At 48.2% G+C, this 15974-nt stretch overlaps 1 protein-coding gene across 2 annotated transcripts in view; it reads left to right on the top strand.

Annotated features, from left to right (window-relative positions):
• The window catches only part of Tgm1 (transglutaminase 1), a 14407-nt gene extending 6078 nt beyond the window's left edge, over positions 1-8329 (top strand). The window contains exons 10-15 of one of the 2 annotated variants that reach the window (XM_008839804.3): positions 2019-2107; positions 2583-2736; positions 2831-3112; positions 3231-3391; positions 3757-3893; positions 7919-8329. In XM_008839804.3, coding sequence (XP_008838026.1) covers positions 2019-2107; positions 2583-2736; positions 2831-3112; positions 3231-3391; positions 3757-3893; positions 7919-8144 — 1049 coding nt within the window. In that variant the 3' untranslated portion in view covers positions 8145-8329. The remainder of the gene's footprint in view (positions 1-2018; positions 2108-2582; positions 2737-2830; positions 3113-3230; positions 3392-3756; positions 3894-7918) is intronic. The other variant, XM_029566859.1, reaches the window with a different exon arrangement.
• The last annotated feature ends 7645 nt before the right edge of the window (positions 8330-15974 follow it).

A 15974-nucleotide genomic window follows, 5' to 3' on the forward strand; every position in this document is an offset into this window, starting at 1 on the left:
CCAGGAAAACTGGGGGTACAGGGGGAACCTTTATGAGAAAAAAAAAAAAAAAAAAAAAAAGAAATGAATGTGTTCATAGAAGTAAAAAACAGTATAGAATGAAATAGCATAAAGTTGAAATTTTCTTATCTTCTCCGAGAAAATGATTTTTAAGTAAATTTATACTTTTGGGGGGTTCTCACCCCAAAACCTGCAATCAAAGCTAATATATCAGAGTTTTCAAGGATAGCATCCAATGACAGGTATATTTCTTTTTCACTGGAATTGAACCCAGAGCCTTGGGCTCGCTGGGCAACTCCTTCATCACTGAGCTACATCATCAGTCCTTCAATCTGTATTTTCTTTTTTTGGTCTTTTTGACACAGGGTCTCTGTGTAGCCCCAGCTGGCCTGGAACTCACTATGTAGACCAGGCTGGCCTCGAACTCACAGAGATCCGCCTGCCTCTGCCTCCCGAGTGCTGGGATTACCTGGCTCAATCTGTATTTTCAAAAATTCCTTGGTAATTCTTAAGATCATCCATGTTATTTGGGGGGGGGTCTTTTGGAGACAGGGTCTCCCTATAGCCCCAGCTTGTTATGTAGACCAGGCTGGACTTGAACTCACAGACATCCACTTGCCTCTGCCTCCTGAGTGCTGGGATTAAAGGCATGCCCAGCAAAGGTCATCCATATTTGGGACCCACTCCACACCCCATGGGACAGAGGTAGAGTGACTTTGCCTGGGGCACCGAACACTAGGTCAGCAGCAGAACGAATCCTTGTTCCTGTTCTGTTTATTCCAATGCTCACTGTGTTCCCGTATAGTACAGAGAAATCAAAGCTCAAAGAGGTTTGAAGAAAATAGCTCGTGTAACCCTGCCCTAAGATGTAACTTGGGGTGATACAACCTACCAGCCTCATATCTGAATCCACATACTCATTTCCCACAAATGTGAGACCTGTTTCGCTCTGTTCTCAGACAACCATCCACCCCTCCCCCTCTGGCCTTGACACTCTACCACAGGCAACTTGGCCTATCCCTCCAGCTGCTTCCTTCTAGCCTCTACCTTCCTAGAGTCAGACAGCTTTGGCTTAGCCTACATTTGTCCCCCAGTTACATCCCAGACCTCTCCCTGTCAATCATCTACTTAAACAGTGCCTTGAGTTGTGCAACCCAGAAATGCCTGCGATGAATGTACTGGGAGACTTGATCTCTGGCCTAGATCTGAGAAGTAGTGGGATGAGTAGCAGACAGGGGCTCCAGACAGCCAGTCCAGGGCTTAAGTCCACCGTAAGTCCACTCTTAGATGAGTGATGGGTGGCAAATAAGTGTTGGTGTTCTTGTATAGAATACTGGTGTTAGTGCAGTTGGAAGGATTAAGTGGACATCATGCATCAGAGTACTAGTAGCATGCTTACGATGTCACAGCCACTCAGTAAATATGAGCTCTTTCTAGCTGTCTTATAAGAGCCTGGCATCTGTTTCACTGACTGAGTCTATTTCCCCATCTGTAAAAGGCCAGAGCATTAGGTGGTAAGATTGTTTCCTTTTGGATCACCCTGACTTCCTGTTTACCTTCTCTGTCCCACCCAGCCTTCTCCTGCAGGCTCATCTTTCTAGGAAGCCCTCCTGAGTTATTTCTTTCCCACCATCCTTCTCCCCACTTCCCAATAGAGGACAGAGTGGGCTACAGAGCTGAGGTGTTCTGGATTTTTCTGGAATGGTGATAGTGGTATCACTGCTCTCGGCCAACCAGAACCACTGTAGATCCTGCTGGATTGGTTGTGATGAAGGATTGGGGGAAGAGGCCCTGTACTCTGAGAGTCACAGACAGTGGACATCTAGCCAGTCCAGAGAGTAAGCTGATGACCTGGCTATCAAGGCAGACTGTCCACAGGCTGCTCTAGCCCCTACCCAGTTCTTTGGCAGAGCAGCCTGGGTGGGTGCTGCTGGAGCTCTGTGTGACCTCTACCCAAGGTCTAAAGGTCCTGCTCCACCTCCGTGCATCCCCCACCTCGGTCCTGCTTCACTCTCTAGGTATCTTCTGCTGTGGTCCCTGCTCCGTGGAGTCCATCAAGAATGGCTTAGTCTACATGAAGTATGACACACCCTTCATTTTTGCTGAGGTGAGGACCGGGCTCCTGATGCTGTCTCAAGCAGGCAGTCTGGCATGGACAGAGCCCTGACTTCACTCCTGGGTCCTCTGGTCCCGACTTCACCGCTGACTGACTAGCTGTGTGACCTTGAACACACATTCTAAGAGTCTTAGTTTCCTCAGCTGTAAAAAGGGGATAATAATGGCTGCCTTGCTTCCTGTACTCAGGATCAAAAGAGATAATGGGTATGGGACTGCTTCATAAATCGTAAAGCCAGCGAGGAGCACAAGGGATTACTGTTATTAATGCCAAAATGCGCTGCAAGGAACCTCCCAAACTGGCTTCCTCCCAGCTCTCTGGCTGGCTGGCTCAGCTTGGGAAGTCTCCCAAGAGTCTCCAAGAGCCCAAGAGTCTCCTGGGCTCTGCCTGCAGCTCCCAGGGTTGAGGGAAGGCAGCGGGGGTCAGGCTGGCTCACTCGACCCTGTCATCTCTTGCTCTCCAACAGGTAAACAGTGATAAAGTATACTGGCAGCGACAAGATGACGGCAGCTTCAAGATTGTGTATGTGGAGGAAAAAGCCATCGGCACACTCATTGTCACAAAAGCAGTCAGCTCCAACATGCGAGAGGAAATCACCCACATCTATAAGCACCCAGAAGGTAACTTTCTCTGGGCCCAGCCAGCTCCAGCTTGAGTGTTCCATGCCCACCCCAGCCAGAACTGGAACTCACCCTTGACCCTCAACGCCCCCAGGCTCAGAAGCAGAGCGGAAGGCCGTGGAGACAGCAGCTGCCCATGGCAGCAAACCTAATGTGTATGCCACCCGGGATTCTGCTGAGGACGTAGCAATGCAGGTGGAAGCCCAGGACGCTGTGATGGGACAGGATCTGACGGTCTCTGTGGTGCTGACCAATCGAGGCAGTAGCCGCCGCACTGTGAAATTGCACCTCTACCTCTCTGTCACGTTTTACACCGGTGTCACTGGGTCTACCTTCAAGGAGACCAAGAAGGAAGTGGCACTGGCACCAGGGGCCTGTAAGTGCTCCTTACCCAGCCCGGCCCCCTAGATGGCCAAGCACTCCTCCATGTGTACATGGAGCGCCTCTGGGTGTGGGAAAGCAGGCCTGTGATTGACATGCCTCTTCTCCCCCAGCGGACCGTGTTACCATGCCTGTGGCTTACAAGGAATATCGGCCCCACCTCGTGGACCAAGGCGCAATGCTGCTCAACGTCTCGGGCCATGTCAAGGAGAGTGGGCAGGTACTGGCCAAGCAGCACACCTTCCGTTTGCGCACCCCTGACCTCTCCCTCACGGTAAGTGCAGTTTTCCCGGACACAAGAGGTGCACAGGGAGCAATAACCAGGGGCTGAAAAGGGGGGGGGGCACTGACTGAGCTGGGAGCAGGCTGGCTTGATGAGCCTTCTAGTAGAAAAAGGTTAAAGACCGGCTCTGGGCTGAATTTCCTCATCTGTAAAATGGACTCTCACCTCCAATTCTGTGGTAACCTCAATGTGTGGAGTGAGGGTGAGTTTCTTCTGATTTCTGAGGAGGCTTCTCTTAGAGGCAAATGTGGGACTTGGGGGGGTTTCGATTCTAAGGTGTTTCCCCCCTCGGTGCACTTATGGGCCCATGTTTGGCCGAGGTCTCTGATATGGGGTGGACGTCTTATTTCTCTCAGTTACTGGGAGCAGCAGTGGTCGGCCAGGAGTGTGAAGTACAGATTGTGTTCAGGAACCCCCTGCCCATCACCCTCACCAACGTTGTCTTCCGGCTCGAAGGCTCCGGGTTACAGAGACCCAAGGTCCTCAACGTTGGGTGAGTTTGACTCCGCCCACCCCTCCTTCCACCCAGGCTGGTCTGGGCTTCTCCTTTCAGTCAGGGTCCCACAAAGCAGCTTGGAACCAGCTAGCTCAGTTCACGTCAGCCTAACCAGTGCTCAAGACTTGCCAAGGAGACTTGCTGAGTGCCTCATGTTGTACTGTGTCCCTGCCCTGCCTCACCATCTAATTAGGGAGCTGAAACTCTACATGGGAATCATTAGTAATCCATTCCTAACACCTGGGCAACATGGAAGGGTTGACCATGCACTTTCAGGAATATTATCTCATTTGGAGATCACAGAGGCCCTTTAAAGTACATTAGAGCCCATCATATGATTAAGAGCAAGGCTGTGGTGCTCAGAAGACTTGGGTTCAAGCTCCTGCTCCAACTATCCTGACTAGGTGTCCTTGGCCAAGTGCCTTAACTCTTCTAAGCCTCAGTGATATTACTTGTTTAGTGAGAGTAACAACAGCACCTGGGCCTAGAGTTATTTAGTCTAGCATGTGGGATAGTTAGTCTCCAGTACTAGTTACTTTTTAATTATTGCCATTACCACTGTCACCTTATAAACAAGAGAGATGGTGGCATCATCTCACAGGATCTCACAGCACAGAAGGGCAGGCTCTGTTTTCCCTTCAGTGGCACTCACCACCCAGACTCTGAGCTTGCTGCCTGGTTTGTGTCCTAAGTGCTGAGCAGCAGTTCTAAGAGAGAGAGCCCCGAATCACAGGCTCTCTCTCAGCCAGCCTGGATCAGATCCACACCGGGTGAGGCTCTGGGCTCAGCCAGGGCACACAGCACTCATGTTCCTGGGCTTGTGGCTGTCATCTCTGACACTGACACCTGATGCCCATCCCCCTACACCCCAAGAAAAGCAAGGAGGGAAAGCAGAGAAGACAGAGGCGACCTTCAGACCAGCTTTCTTGTGACAGGGACAGGTGTACTAGTGTTCCAAAAGAGGGGCTTCTTAGGCACTGTGAGAGGGGCTAGGGTGAAGCAGAGGCCCCTGCCCACCTAGCCTACCCCTCCCCTTCTGGTGGTAGCCACCACTTTGGTTATCAAGCCAAAGCTGAGGTTCTTGTCCTGATCTTTGGCTCAGGCTGATTCCTAAGGATGCTGATTTCACAAAGTAGCACAAAACGGACCCTACAAGAGTCTCTGGCAGCTCAGGCAACAGGGCTTAAGATCTGCCTAATTCTGCCCTTAGACATCACTCGGCTGCACTCACACCCATCCTGGGGCTCCCCAGACGCGTGTTTCCCTTGCCAGGCCAGAGAGGCCTTTGATTCTTGCCCTGCCCCAGTTTAGGAAAGGACCACTGTTCTGGGTACCAGAAGGACCGCTCCCCCCCCCGCCTCCCCGGCTCAGGGCTTACATGAGTATCTGTCTTTCCTCCTCCTCTCATTTGAGGGCTCCAGTGGTGGCACTAGATGATGCCTGATCTGGCAGGCCTTCCTTGAACAGCAATTCCTTGGTTGCTATGAATCTAGACTTGAACTTTCAGGACATTTGGGAACCTCAAGGGGACAGGTGATTCAAACTATTAGATTCCAAAAGGGGTGTTACTTTGCCTCTTAGTTGTACATCAAAGGCTGTGGTATGGAACCCCATTATACCACAAGGTGTGCCTCCCCAGCCTGGTGACTGGCCACTTAATAAACATTCCAGGACTCACTCCTCCAGTTGGCTATGTCACCATCAAAACAGTCACCTAGAAGGCTGGAAGTCCTTCTTGGGAATTTCCCCCAGAACCCGAATCACACTCACTATAATGTCCTTCAAGTGGCTAGTTTCCCTTCTTGGGTGTAGATTTGACTTTGGGGAAAAGACTGGAGCCATTTAGAGTTAAGATTAATTAACATGTTAAACAAACATGGGGTCAATAATGTCCTTTTTGTTCAGAAATGATACACACCACAAAGGAGGCATGGGGGGGATGGAGCTGGGATGTCTACACTTTGTGTCATCGTCAGGGAGTCAGTTTCATTACCAACACAGAGTTACAGGACATTCCAGCTTTAGCAACTGACTTGTACTCAAAAACAGGTGTGGCAAGGTGCTCATCTGTCACTACAACCAAGGGTAGGAGAAATTTTTAAATATTTTTATTGATTCTTGAATTTCATACAATATATTTTAATCATAACCAGACTCCTTCCCCCTAAGCAGGGATTTTTGGACACTCCTAGCTGAAAGATGGAAAGCAGTTTCTTTTAAAAATAATAGTAGTGACTGTAAAGCATAAAGACCAATTTCTGCAATATTACAACTCAATTATAGACTTTTGAAGGTGGTTGTAAGCCTAAGCAACCTTTAACCTTTAACAAGCTTTAGCCTCTTTATCTACAGAGAAGTGAGCAAAAATTAAGAACACAAATTTGTCACCAAATCCTAACTTGCTCAATTATACTTAATTTACTTATATTGTAAACACTCCTGCTTCAGAAATACCCACAAGACCATCTGCTCCCACTTCCTTTCACTTTACATTCACTTCCATTTTATGGGCCAGAAAGTGAGGATTGGGAAGTAACTTGTGGTAAACTAACAGCTAACAAGCAGTGATGGGCCCAGGGAAACTCCCCAGATCAGGTGCCAAATGCTTTGCCCGTGGAAAGCTCATCTTCACAATTAAGGATGGTGGCTCACTCCTGGAGGACTGTGGTAACTGCACAGTTCTGGGGCTGAAAAGGAATCCCAAGGCAAGCTTAGGTTGGATAGGAGATCAGAAGTAGAGGTTTACGAAGAAGCAGGGAAGATTCTAACAGGTATGAACAGACGCCATATAAATGCAACCATGTTCGTGTATGAAATGTGTCAGTTGTGGTGGTACATGCCCATAATTGCAGTCCTTGAGAGGCAGAGACAGGAGAGTCAAGAGTTCAAGGCAAGCCTCAGTTACACAGGAAATTTGAAGCTGGCCTGGGTTACGAGGCCTTGTCTCAAAACAAGCGAACAATAAATGAAATAAAATAATAAAATAAAATGATGTAGGTTGCAGGAAGAGCCCAGAGAAGCGTGTTCATTTTCCAGGGGCAGGAGGTGCTCAGTAGAACCCTTGCTAACAGTGGTGAGAGCCAGGACTTGGAGCAAGAGCAGAGCTGGGGCAGCGGAGCTAGGAGCTCAGGGAAGCCTAGCCCAACATGCAGAGCATGAGAATGGAGGTGAGCCCGGGCAAGAAGAGGTGTTCTGTGGGGCTGGGCCAGCGGAGGAATGGTGGGATGATATGGCTATGCAGGATGAGAGCTGAGTCAAGGTGAGCCTGTGTGTCAGGTTAGGGAGCTGGCATCTCTTCCCATAAGCACCAAGGAAGCCAAATCCTTAAAGGAGTTAGTCCACCTCAGTGATTAGCAGACTAAGGAAAGTGAGATGAGACAGAGGCTGGTAAGACTGGTGAGATCCTGAGGCCCAGAGGTGCTGTGGGAATAATTGTCAGAGCTCCCTGAGGAAGCTCAGATACACACACACACACATACACACACACACACGCACACACACACACACACATCACAAACACATAGGCATTTAAAGATGCCTATTGTCTGTTCTTGGAAGGACTTTGCCTTTTTCCTTGAATAACAAACACCCTTCTATTGCTTGGCAGTATTAAGATGCTCTTTCTTCTGTGGCAGGAATTTTTCTTTAGTTTACTGTTTGGCAAAACCAAAAGCATTTGGCAATCTCTGCTGGGCCTCAAAGCCTTGCTTGAAAACCCTGGTGAGATGGGGTGGTCTGGGCAGGTGAAGCTGAACTGCCCCTGGCGTGGCATCGGCAGCCTCTGCCCAGGTGCAAGGGGGAGAAGCCAGATGCTGAGAGTTCTTAGTGCAGGGTGTGTGGCTGTGTGGAGGTGGCCCTAGGGCGGAGGCTTTGTCCTGGGGTGGGGGAACATTCCAGCTGAACCCAGAAATGCCTGAATGGCTCCACCTCTTGCTTTTTCCTTCCTGGCTACTCTGGATTAATCCTGGCTCCAGACTCCACCCTCAGTTACTCAAGGCTCATGATGCTATCTCTGCCCACAGGGACATCGGGGGTAATGAGACAGTCACACTGCGCCAGACATTTGTGCCTGTGCGACCAGGCCCCCGCCAGCTCATTGCCAGCTTGGACAGCCCACAGCTCTCCCAGGTACATGGTGTCATCCAAGTGGACGTGGCCCCAGCCTCTGGAGGCAGGGGTTTCTCAGATGCTGGAGGCAACAGTCACTCAGGGGAGACCATACCTATGGCATCTCGAGGTGGAGCTTAGCCCTGGACCAGGAACAATGGGACTGGATCAGATGAACAAGGACATTGCCCCAAGATGGGGGCCCGTTACAGAGCGGCTCACCAGGGACTCAGGTGGGAAGGCTGGGGCACCTGGGAAGGGAGCCAATCTTCACCTGCATTGGGTGGCACAGACAATAAACTTTTTTAATGAAGACGGTGTTCAGTCCACCTGTCAGTCTATGTCAGTCCACCTGTCAGTCTATGTCAGGGTATGGGGCCACATTGCTGGGGATGCACGTGGCATTCTGGTGCCCTGGTTCTAGCAGGTCATGGTGGCAGCTCAGCTGCCCTTGAGATAGGACCTGAGACAGGCTGAACCTTGAGATAGGTTCAATGTGGTGTGGCTTTCCTTCCCTTCCCTCCTGTAGCACCCATTGTGGGAGAGGTCCTCAATTCCCTCTTGTGTGTATGTTGGAGGTAGGCAGAGACTGGTACTTTAAGCAGCAAACTCTAACTTCCGAATTTTATTTTCAAATATTTGTGTCTAACATGGTCCTGGTAGTAGAGGCCTATAATCCCAGCTACTTGGAAATAGGAGGATCTGAAGTTCAAGGTCTGCCTGAGTTACAGAATGAATTCAAGGTTAGCCCAGGCAACTTAATGAGACCCTGTCTCAAAATAAAAAGTAAAAAGAGGGCTGGGAATATAGCTCTGTGGCATAGCTCTGGCCTAGCACACTTGAGGAGCTAGATTCAGTCCCTGGTGTAGGAAAAAAATATCTTGAAGAATTTTTAAAAATTTATTTTTATTCTGTGTGTTTTGTCTCCATATATGTAAGTGCACCCATGCATGCAATGCCCATGGGGCCCAGAAGAGGCATTAGATTCCCTGGAACTGGATGGTTGTTAGCTGCCATGTGGGTGCTGAGAACTGAACCTGGGTCCTCCAGAAGAGCAGTCAGTGCTCTTACCTGCTGAGCCATCTCTCCAAACCCCCTTTTGAAAAAATTTAAAAACTATATGTTCAAGCTGGGTGTGGTGCACACACCTTTAGTCCCAGCACTCTGTGAGTTCAAGGCCAGCCTGGTCTACCTAGTGAGTTCCAGGCCAGCTGGAGCTACAGGGAGACCCTGTCTCGAAAAGACCAAATATATGTGTGTGTGTGTGTGTGTGTGTGTGTGTGTGTGTGTGTATGTATGTATGTTCAGAGTTGAAAGTTAACAAAATCTAGAAAACTGAAGGAAGAAAATCATAGGCCAGCAAGATGGCTCTATAGGTAATGGTGCTGCTGCCAAGACTGATTACCTGAGTTTGAGCTCCAGGACCCACATGGTAAGAAAGAATCCACTTCTGATGTTGTCCTCTGAACTCCACATGTGTACCATGGCAGTATTTGGGAGGCTAAGGCAGAAGGATCATGAGTTTGAAGCCAGGCTGAACTATATAACATGGTCACGCGCCACAAAAGCAAGCAAGCCAACAGAAGAGCAGCTGACAGCCTTCCTGCCAGGCTACCCTCTGGGTCCTCCTGGGTCTTAGTGACTGCAGCCTCCTCTGCTCAGCCTCGGGTGCAGGATAGGTCCCCTATGTGCTTTTTTCTTGCCCAGCTACACCTGCCTACATAATCCCAGCCACTCTCATGATTTTGAGGACCACCAGCCCTGCTGCTTTCCTCAAATTTATGATTCTGTATCCACCACCTTCTTTACCAGATGTGCGATAGACCCTCCAGCTACAATATGACCAAAATCAACCTCATAGCTTCCTCCGCCATGTCCTGCAGCCACCCCCGTCTCAGTAAGTGACAGCTCCACTTTTTCAAAATCCTTGCCCTCGGGATCTTGGAGTTGTCCTTGATTCTTTCCTTTCTTCTCCATCCCACATCCAACCTGTGGGCAAATGTGATGGTTCTGTCTTCTACACATGTATGTCCTGAAGCCATTTCCATCACCTCTGCAGCTACTGCCCACCAGAGCTTTCTTCACCTTTTCCCTAGACCACTGTACTGGCTCTCCAGGTACCCTCCCCACCTGCCCTTTCTTACCCTACTCCTCACAAAGACACCAGCATGCGCAGGTGAATCTGACCACATCAACCCTCTGCCTCATCTGCCTTCTAGCTTCATCCAAAGCCAGCATCTGACAGTCCAGTGAGGGTGACAGACATATAAACATTCTAAGTACAGTCAACCCTCTATATCTGTAGGTCTCACTTCGATGGATTTAACCAAAGACTTTTTTTTTTTTTTTTTTTTTTTGGTCTCTTTGAAACTGGAAGTCACTATGTAGACCAGGCTGGCCTTGAACTCACAATCTGCCTGCCTCTGCCTCCCTAGTGCTGGGATTAAAGGCATGTGCAACCACACCCAGTTTACCAAAGACTTTTTTTGTTGTTCTTTTTGAAACAGGGTCTCCATGTAACCCCAGCTGGCCTAGAACTATGTAGACCAGGCTGGCCTTAAACTCACAGAGATCTGCCTGCCTCTGGGATTAAAGGCTTGTGCCACCATACCCAGTTTACCAAAGACTTTCTAACCCCAGCCCATCTCCCTTCCAGGCTCAGTCCTGGTCAGGCCCTGACCCCTTTGCTTCCTGCCTATGCCTGTTTCAGGGCTTCTGTGTGGCTGCATCCTTTCCCCAAGAAGTCCTTCCCCAGACGTCTCAATGGCTGGCTCTCTCATCTCCTTTGACTCTTAAGTGTCACATCCTTGGTGGGGCCCTCCTTATCACCCCACTTCAAAATTTCAGCACCTGCACTCCCTATCGCTTCTATACTTTTTTTTTTCTTTCTAGCTCATAATACATACTTTTTAATTTTTAAAAACTATTTGGGGCTGGAGAGATGGCTCAGCAGTTGAGGGCACTGACTGTTCTTGAAGAGGACCTAGGTTTGAATCCCAGCACCCACAAGGCAGCTACCAGCCATCAGTAGCTCCAGTTCCAGGAGATCCGACACCCTCTTCTGAGCTCCGCAGGCATTGCACAACATGGGTGCACTCACATGAATGTGAGCAATACACTCATACACATAAAATAAAAATATTTTTATATGTGTGCCTGGTGCCCTTGGAGGCTAGGAGGCGTTGGATCCCCTGGAGCTAGAGTTAAGGGTGGATGTTAGCTGCCATATGGGTGCTGGGAAACAAACCCAGGTCTTCTGGAAGAGCAGTAAGTACTCTTAACCACAGAACCATCTTTCCAACTCACTCACAGTATATACTTAATTACTTGTATTACTGGCATTGTTAGCTTGTTTTCAAATTCTCTTACTCTTCCAATCTGCCCAGCATAGTCCAAGTCTCAAACCTACAATCCTCCTACCTGCCCCAGTTTCCCAAGTGCTAGGGTTACAGTCTGTCACCTCACCTGACTCACATATCTTCTTAAACCTTTGAGTTCAAGAAGCCTTCTAGGGGGCTGGAGAGATTGCTCAGTGGTTAAGAACACTGACTGCTCTTGCAGAGGACCTGGGTTCGATACCCAGCACCCACATGGTGGCTACGAACCATCCTTAACTCCAGTTCCAGGGGAATCTGAAGCCTTCTTCTGACTTCTGAGGCACTGCACAACACGGGTGCACTCACATACATGCAGGCAATACACTCATAAAAAGTCTTCTAAGGCCAGGTGTGGTGGCGTATGCCTTTAATCCCAGCACTTGAGAGGCAGAGGCAGGCAGATCTCTGTGAGTTCAAGGCCAGCCTGGTCTATATAGTGAGTTCCAGGCCAGCTGGGGCTATAGGGAGACCCTGTCTCAAAAAGACCAAAAAAAAAAAAAAAAAGTCTTCTAAGATAAAAAGGCTCCAAAGGTTAGAGAAAAAGGATTAAAGTGAATCTGTTCCCTTTTATTTTTTGAAATAGAGTCTCACTATGTTGCCCTAGCTGGCCTGGAATTCAGAGATCTACCTGCCTCTGCCTCTGCCTCCCAGTGCTTAAAGACATGCACCCAGCTGAACCTGTTCCTATTGGCTGTAAACATATAAACACACAAACAAGAAACAGATTCTTCACAAAGGGTGTCCCTGCCCACTGAGGGTGACTGACTAACATTCTAAATATAGTCAACCTTCTATATCTGTAGGTCCCAGTTCCATGGATTTAACCAAAGACTAAAAACTGAAGACAACTTGGGAGACAGAGGCAGGCGGATCTCTGTGAGTTCAAGGCCAGCCTGGTCTACATAGTGAGTTCCAGGACAGCTGGGGCTACAGGGAGACCCTGTCTCAAAAAGACCAAAAAAAAAAAAAAACTGAAGACAAATTGTCTTCACTAAAGCTGTACAGACTTTTTCTTGTCATTAATCTTTAAATAGTACTGGATAATAAGTAACATTTTCATTATATTAATTATGCTAAGTAATATAGAAATGATTTAAAGTATCCAGAGGGCTCGCAAGATGGCTCAGTGGGTAAAGGCACTTGCTGCCAAGCCTGAGAAACTGAGTTCAATCCCCAGAACCCCCCATAGTAGAAGGAGAGAATCAACTGCCATAGTTGTCTTCTGACCTCCGTATAAGTGCTGTGGCATGCGCATGCGCACACACGGGCACTCTTTTTTTTTCCTTTTCTTTTTGAAGCAGGGTCTTCCTGTAGCCCCAGCTGTCCTGGAACTCACTATATAGCCCAGGCTGGCCTCGAACTCACAGAGATCCGCCTGCCTCTGCCTCCTGAGTTCTGGGATTAAAGGCGTGCACCACCACGACCGGCAAAAATAAAAAAATAAAAAAAATTTTTAAGTGTCCAGGAGACTGAGTAGTGTGGTGGTACATGCCTGTAATCCCAACACTTGGCAGGCAGGCAGAGGTAGGAAGGCCAGCTTGAACTACAAAGCAAGTTCCAAGTCAGTCTAGGCTACCTAGTGAGAGTCTATCTCAAAAAATGAATAAGCCAGGTGTGGTGGTACACACTTTTAATCCCAGCACGCAGGAGGCAGAGGCAGGTGGATCTCTGTGAGATTGAGGCCATGATCTACATAGCCAGTTCCAGGCCAGCTGTGGCTACAGGGAGACCCTGTTTCCAAAGTAATTCCTCCTCCAGACTTGCCCTGTGTCTCTCAGAGGTGGAGCACTTGACTTGCATGCACCATGAGGCCCTGACTTCCACCTTCAGCACTGCAAAACTTCTTTTGCCATATTTTAGGGGTTTTGACTGTTTTCTTTGTTTGCATTTTGAGACAGAATCTCACTATATCACCCTGACTGGCCTGAAACTCAGTATGTAGATCTTCAGCCTCAATTGAGTGCTGAGATTACAGGCCATACCATCATGCCTGGCTGGACTTTCTTCCAAAGTAAGGTGGGGGGGGCTTTCAATTAAGGATGATATGATCAGTTTTTCAGTTCACCAGGTTTTGATGAATGCAATATGTTAAAGAAACTAGGAGAAAAAAAGAAAACAACTGAATAGTTGGGCTGGAAGTGGAGAATAGAGCCCACTCCAGGTGAAAGATGAACCTGAAATAGAAGTCTTCCTGACTGGAGTGGTGGCACCTGCCTTTAGTCCCAGCTCTTGGAAGGCAGAGGCAGGCAGATCTCTGTGAGTTCAAGGCCAGCCTGGTCTACATAGGGAGTTCCAGGCCAGCTGGAGCTACAGGGAGACTGTCTCAAAAAAAAGAGACCAAAACAAAACAAAAAAAAAGTCATAAAGTGTTGTTTGATAGCTGCCTAGATCATACATATATGTTCAAGTAGCATGATTGGACTTGGTGATGAATTAGCTTAGAAGAGGAGGAGGACAGAGTTAAGGACAGTGGCCTGGGTTTCTAGCTCATAGCGCCATGGAGAGCAGTGTCCTGCATACAATACAGTGCCCAGCAGGAAGAGCAGACTGCAAGGACCTGGAGTTTTTAGTCCACTGCGTGGCTGAGTGGTGATGGATACTGCAGAGGGGTGGCATGGTATCAATACACAAGACATTTTAATATTAAAGAAAGCTAGGGACCAGGAGGCTCCCCATTCCACAGAAAAAGCTCCAATTTCCAAAGTTTTAGTAGCATGGATCAGGTACTCTAAGCAGGTTTTCAGGACAAAAGTTATGCTGACCAAAGCACATTTCTCTGCAGGGGCTAAGGAAACGATTAGCAACAAAACACGGACTATTTACAATAGAGCAAATGTTCACACAGCAGTGTAAATAAGGCAGTTTTTTAATCTACTCTAAACACAAGGGACACTGCCCTTCAGAACCTGCACAAGCCTATCTGGTTTTGCCATCATAGGCACTCTTAGCTGGTGGTGATTTTGCACGTACGCTAAGCATGCTTTTGAGTAGAGTTCAAACAGGGTAGGGTCTCCCACAGTCCATGATGGAAGAGGCTCATCAGGAAAATGTACTCACCAAGCAAGCCTGAGTTCCTGAGTTTGATCCCTAGAACTCAGGTCAAAGGAGAGAACCTGCTTCTCATAGTTGTCCTCTGACTTTCACGCACATTCTGTGGCACATGTGCACCACCAGCAAGCATGCATACATACACACACACACACACACACACACACAATAAATATCACCAGTCAGGCATATGCCATTAATCCCAGCACTTGGGAGGTAAAGGCACGTGGGTCGCTGTGCTTTCGAGGTCAGCCTGTTCTACATAGCAAGTTCCAACCCTGCCAGTGCTAGACAGGGAGACCCTGTCTCAAACTGCCCCCCATGGTAAAATAAATAGAATAAGATTAAATTTTAAAAGAAAAATACTGAACTGCCAATCAACAATTCTACACAGGGAGACCCTGTCTCAAACTGCCCCCCATGGTAAAATAAATAGAATAAGATTAAATTTTAAAAGAAAAATACTGAATTGCCAATCAACAATTCTACTGAGATTATCAGACTCATGGGCACAAGCCAGGTTGGGGCTCGTCTCTGTAATTCCAGTGCTGGGGAGGCTGTGCAGTAGGACTGCCACAAATTAAAGCCTGCTTAGACTAAAGGGAGTTCCATGCTAGACTGGGCTGCAGAGTAACACTGTCTTAAAAAGAAAGAAGGGCTGGAGAAATGGCTCAGTAGTTTAGAGCACTGACTGCTCTTGCAGAGGACTCAGGTTCAATTCCCAGTATCCACATGGTGGCTAAGAACCATCCTTAATTCCAGTTCCAGAAGAATTCGATACCCTCCAGAGGAGTTGGTCCTATACTTAAGGGGCCTTCACAACACTTACCAACATTCTTCAACGAAAACAGAAGAAACTCCCCCTGGGCTTCTTAGTAGAGGAAGAAGAGAACTGGCATTTGAAGTACACCCAGGGCATGCCACTTCTTTAAAAAATGTATTTTGTTATTTTTATTTTATGTGTCTGAGTGTATTGCCTGCATGTGAGGATCCCCTGGAATTGGACTTAGAGATGGTTAAGTCACCATGTCAGTGCTGGGAACCGAACCCCCGTCCTCTGCAAGAGTAGATAATGCTCTTAACCACTGAGCCGTCTTCTCCCCCGGCCCTGGCCCCGCCTCCTTTTTTTAACGACAGCTTCTCATGTTGCCCTTGCTGGCCTGGAACTTGCTATGCTATGTAGACCAGGTTGGCTTTGAACTCACAGAAACACAGAACTCTACCTGTCTCTGCTTCCAGAGTGTTGGGATTGAAGGCATGTGCCACTACACCTGGTACATTCCACTTTTTTAAAAAATCTTTTTTTTTTAATTTTATGCGTATGAGTATATTGTCTGCATGTGAGTGCACCCGTGTCCTGCAATGCCTCGGAGGTCAGAACAGGGTGTCAGATTCCCCTGGAACTGGCATTAAGGGCAGTTTGTAGCTGCCATGTGGGTGCTGGGAATTGAACCTGGGTCCTCTGCAAGAGCAGTCAGTGCTCTTAACCACTGAGCCATCTCTCCAGACCTGGCACATTCCACTTTTAACAAGCCCTGTCCTAAAA

This window comes from Nannospalax galili, unplaced genomic scaffold, assembly GCF_000622305.1.
Source record: "Nannospalax galili isolate Female #2095 unplaced genomic scaffold, S.galili_v1.0 scaffold1119, whole genome shotgun sequence".
Taxonomy (NCBI): domain Eukaryota; kingdom Metazoa; phylum Chordata; class Mammalia; order Rodentia; family Spalacidae; genus Nannospalax; species Nannospalax galili.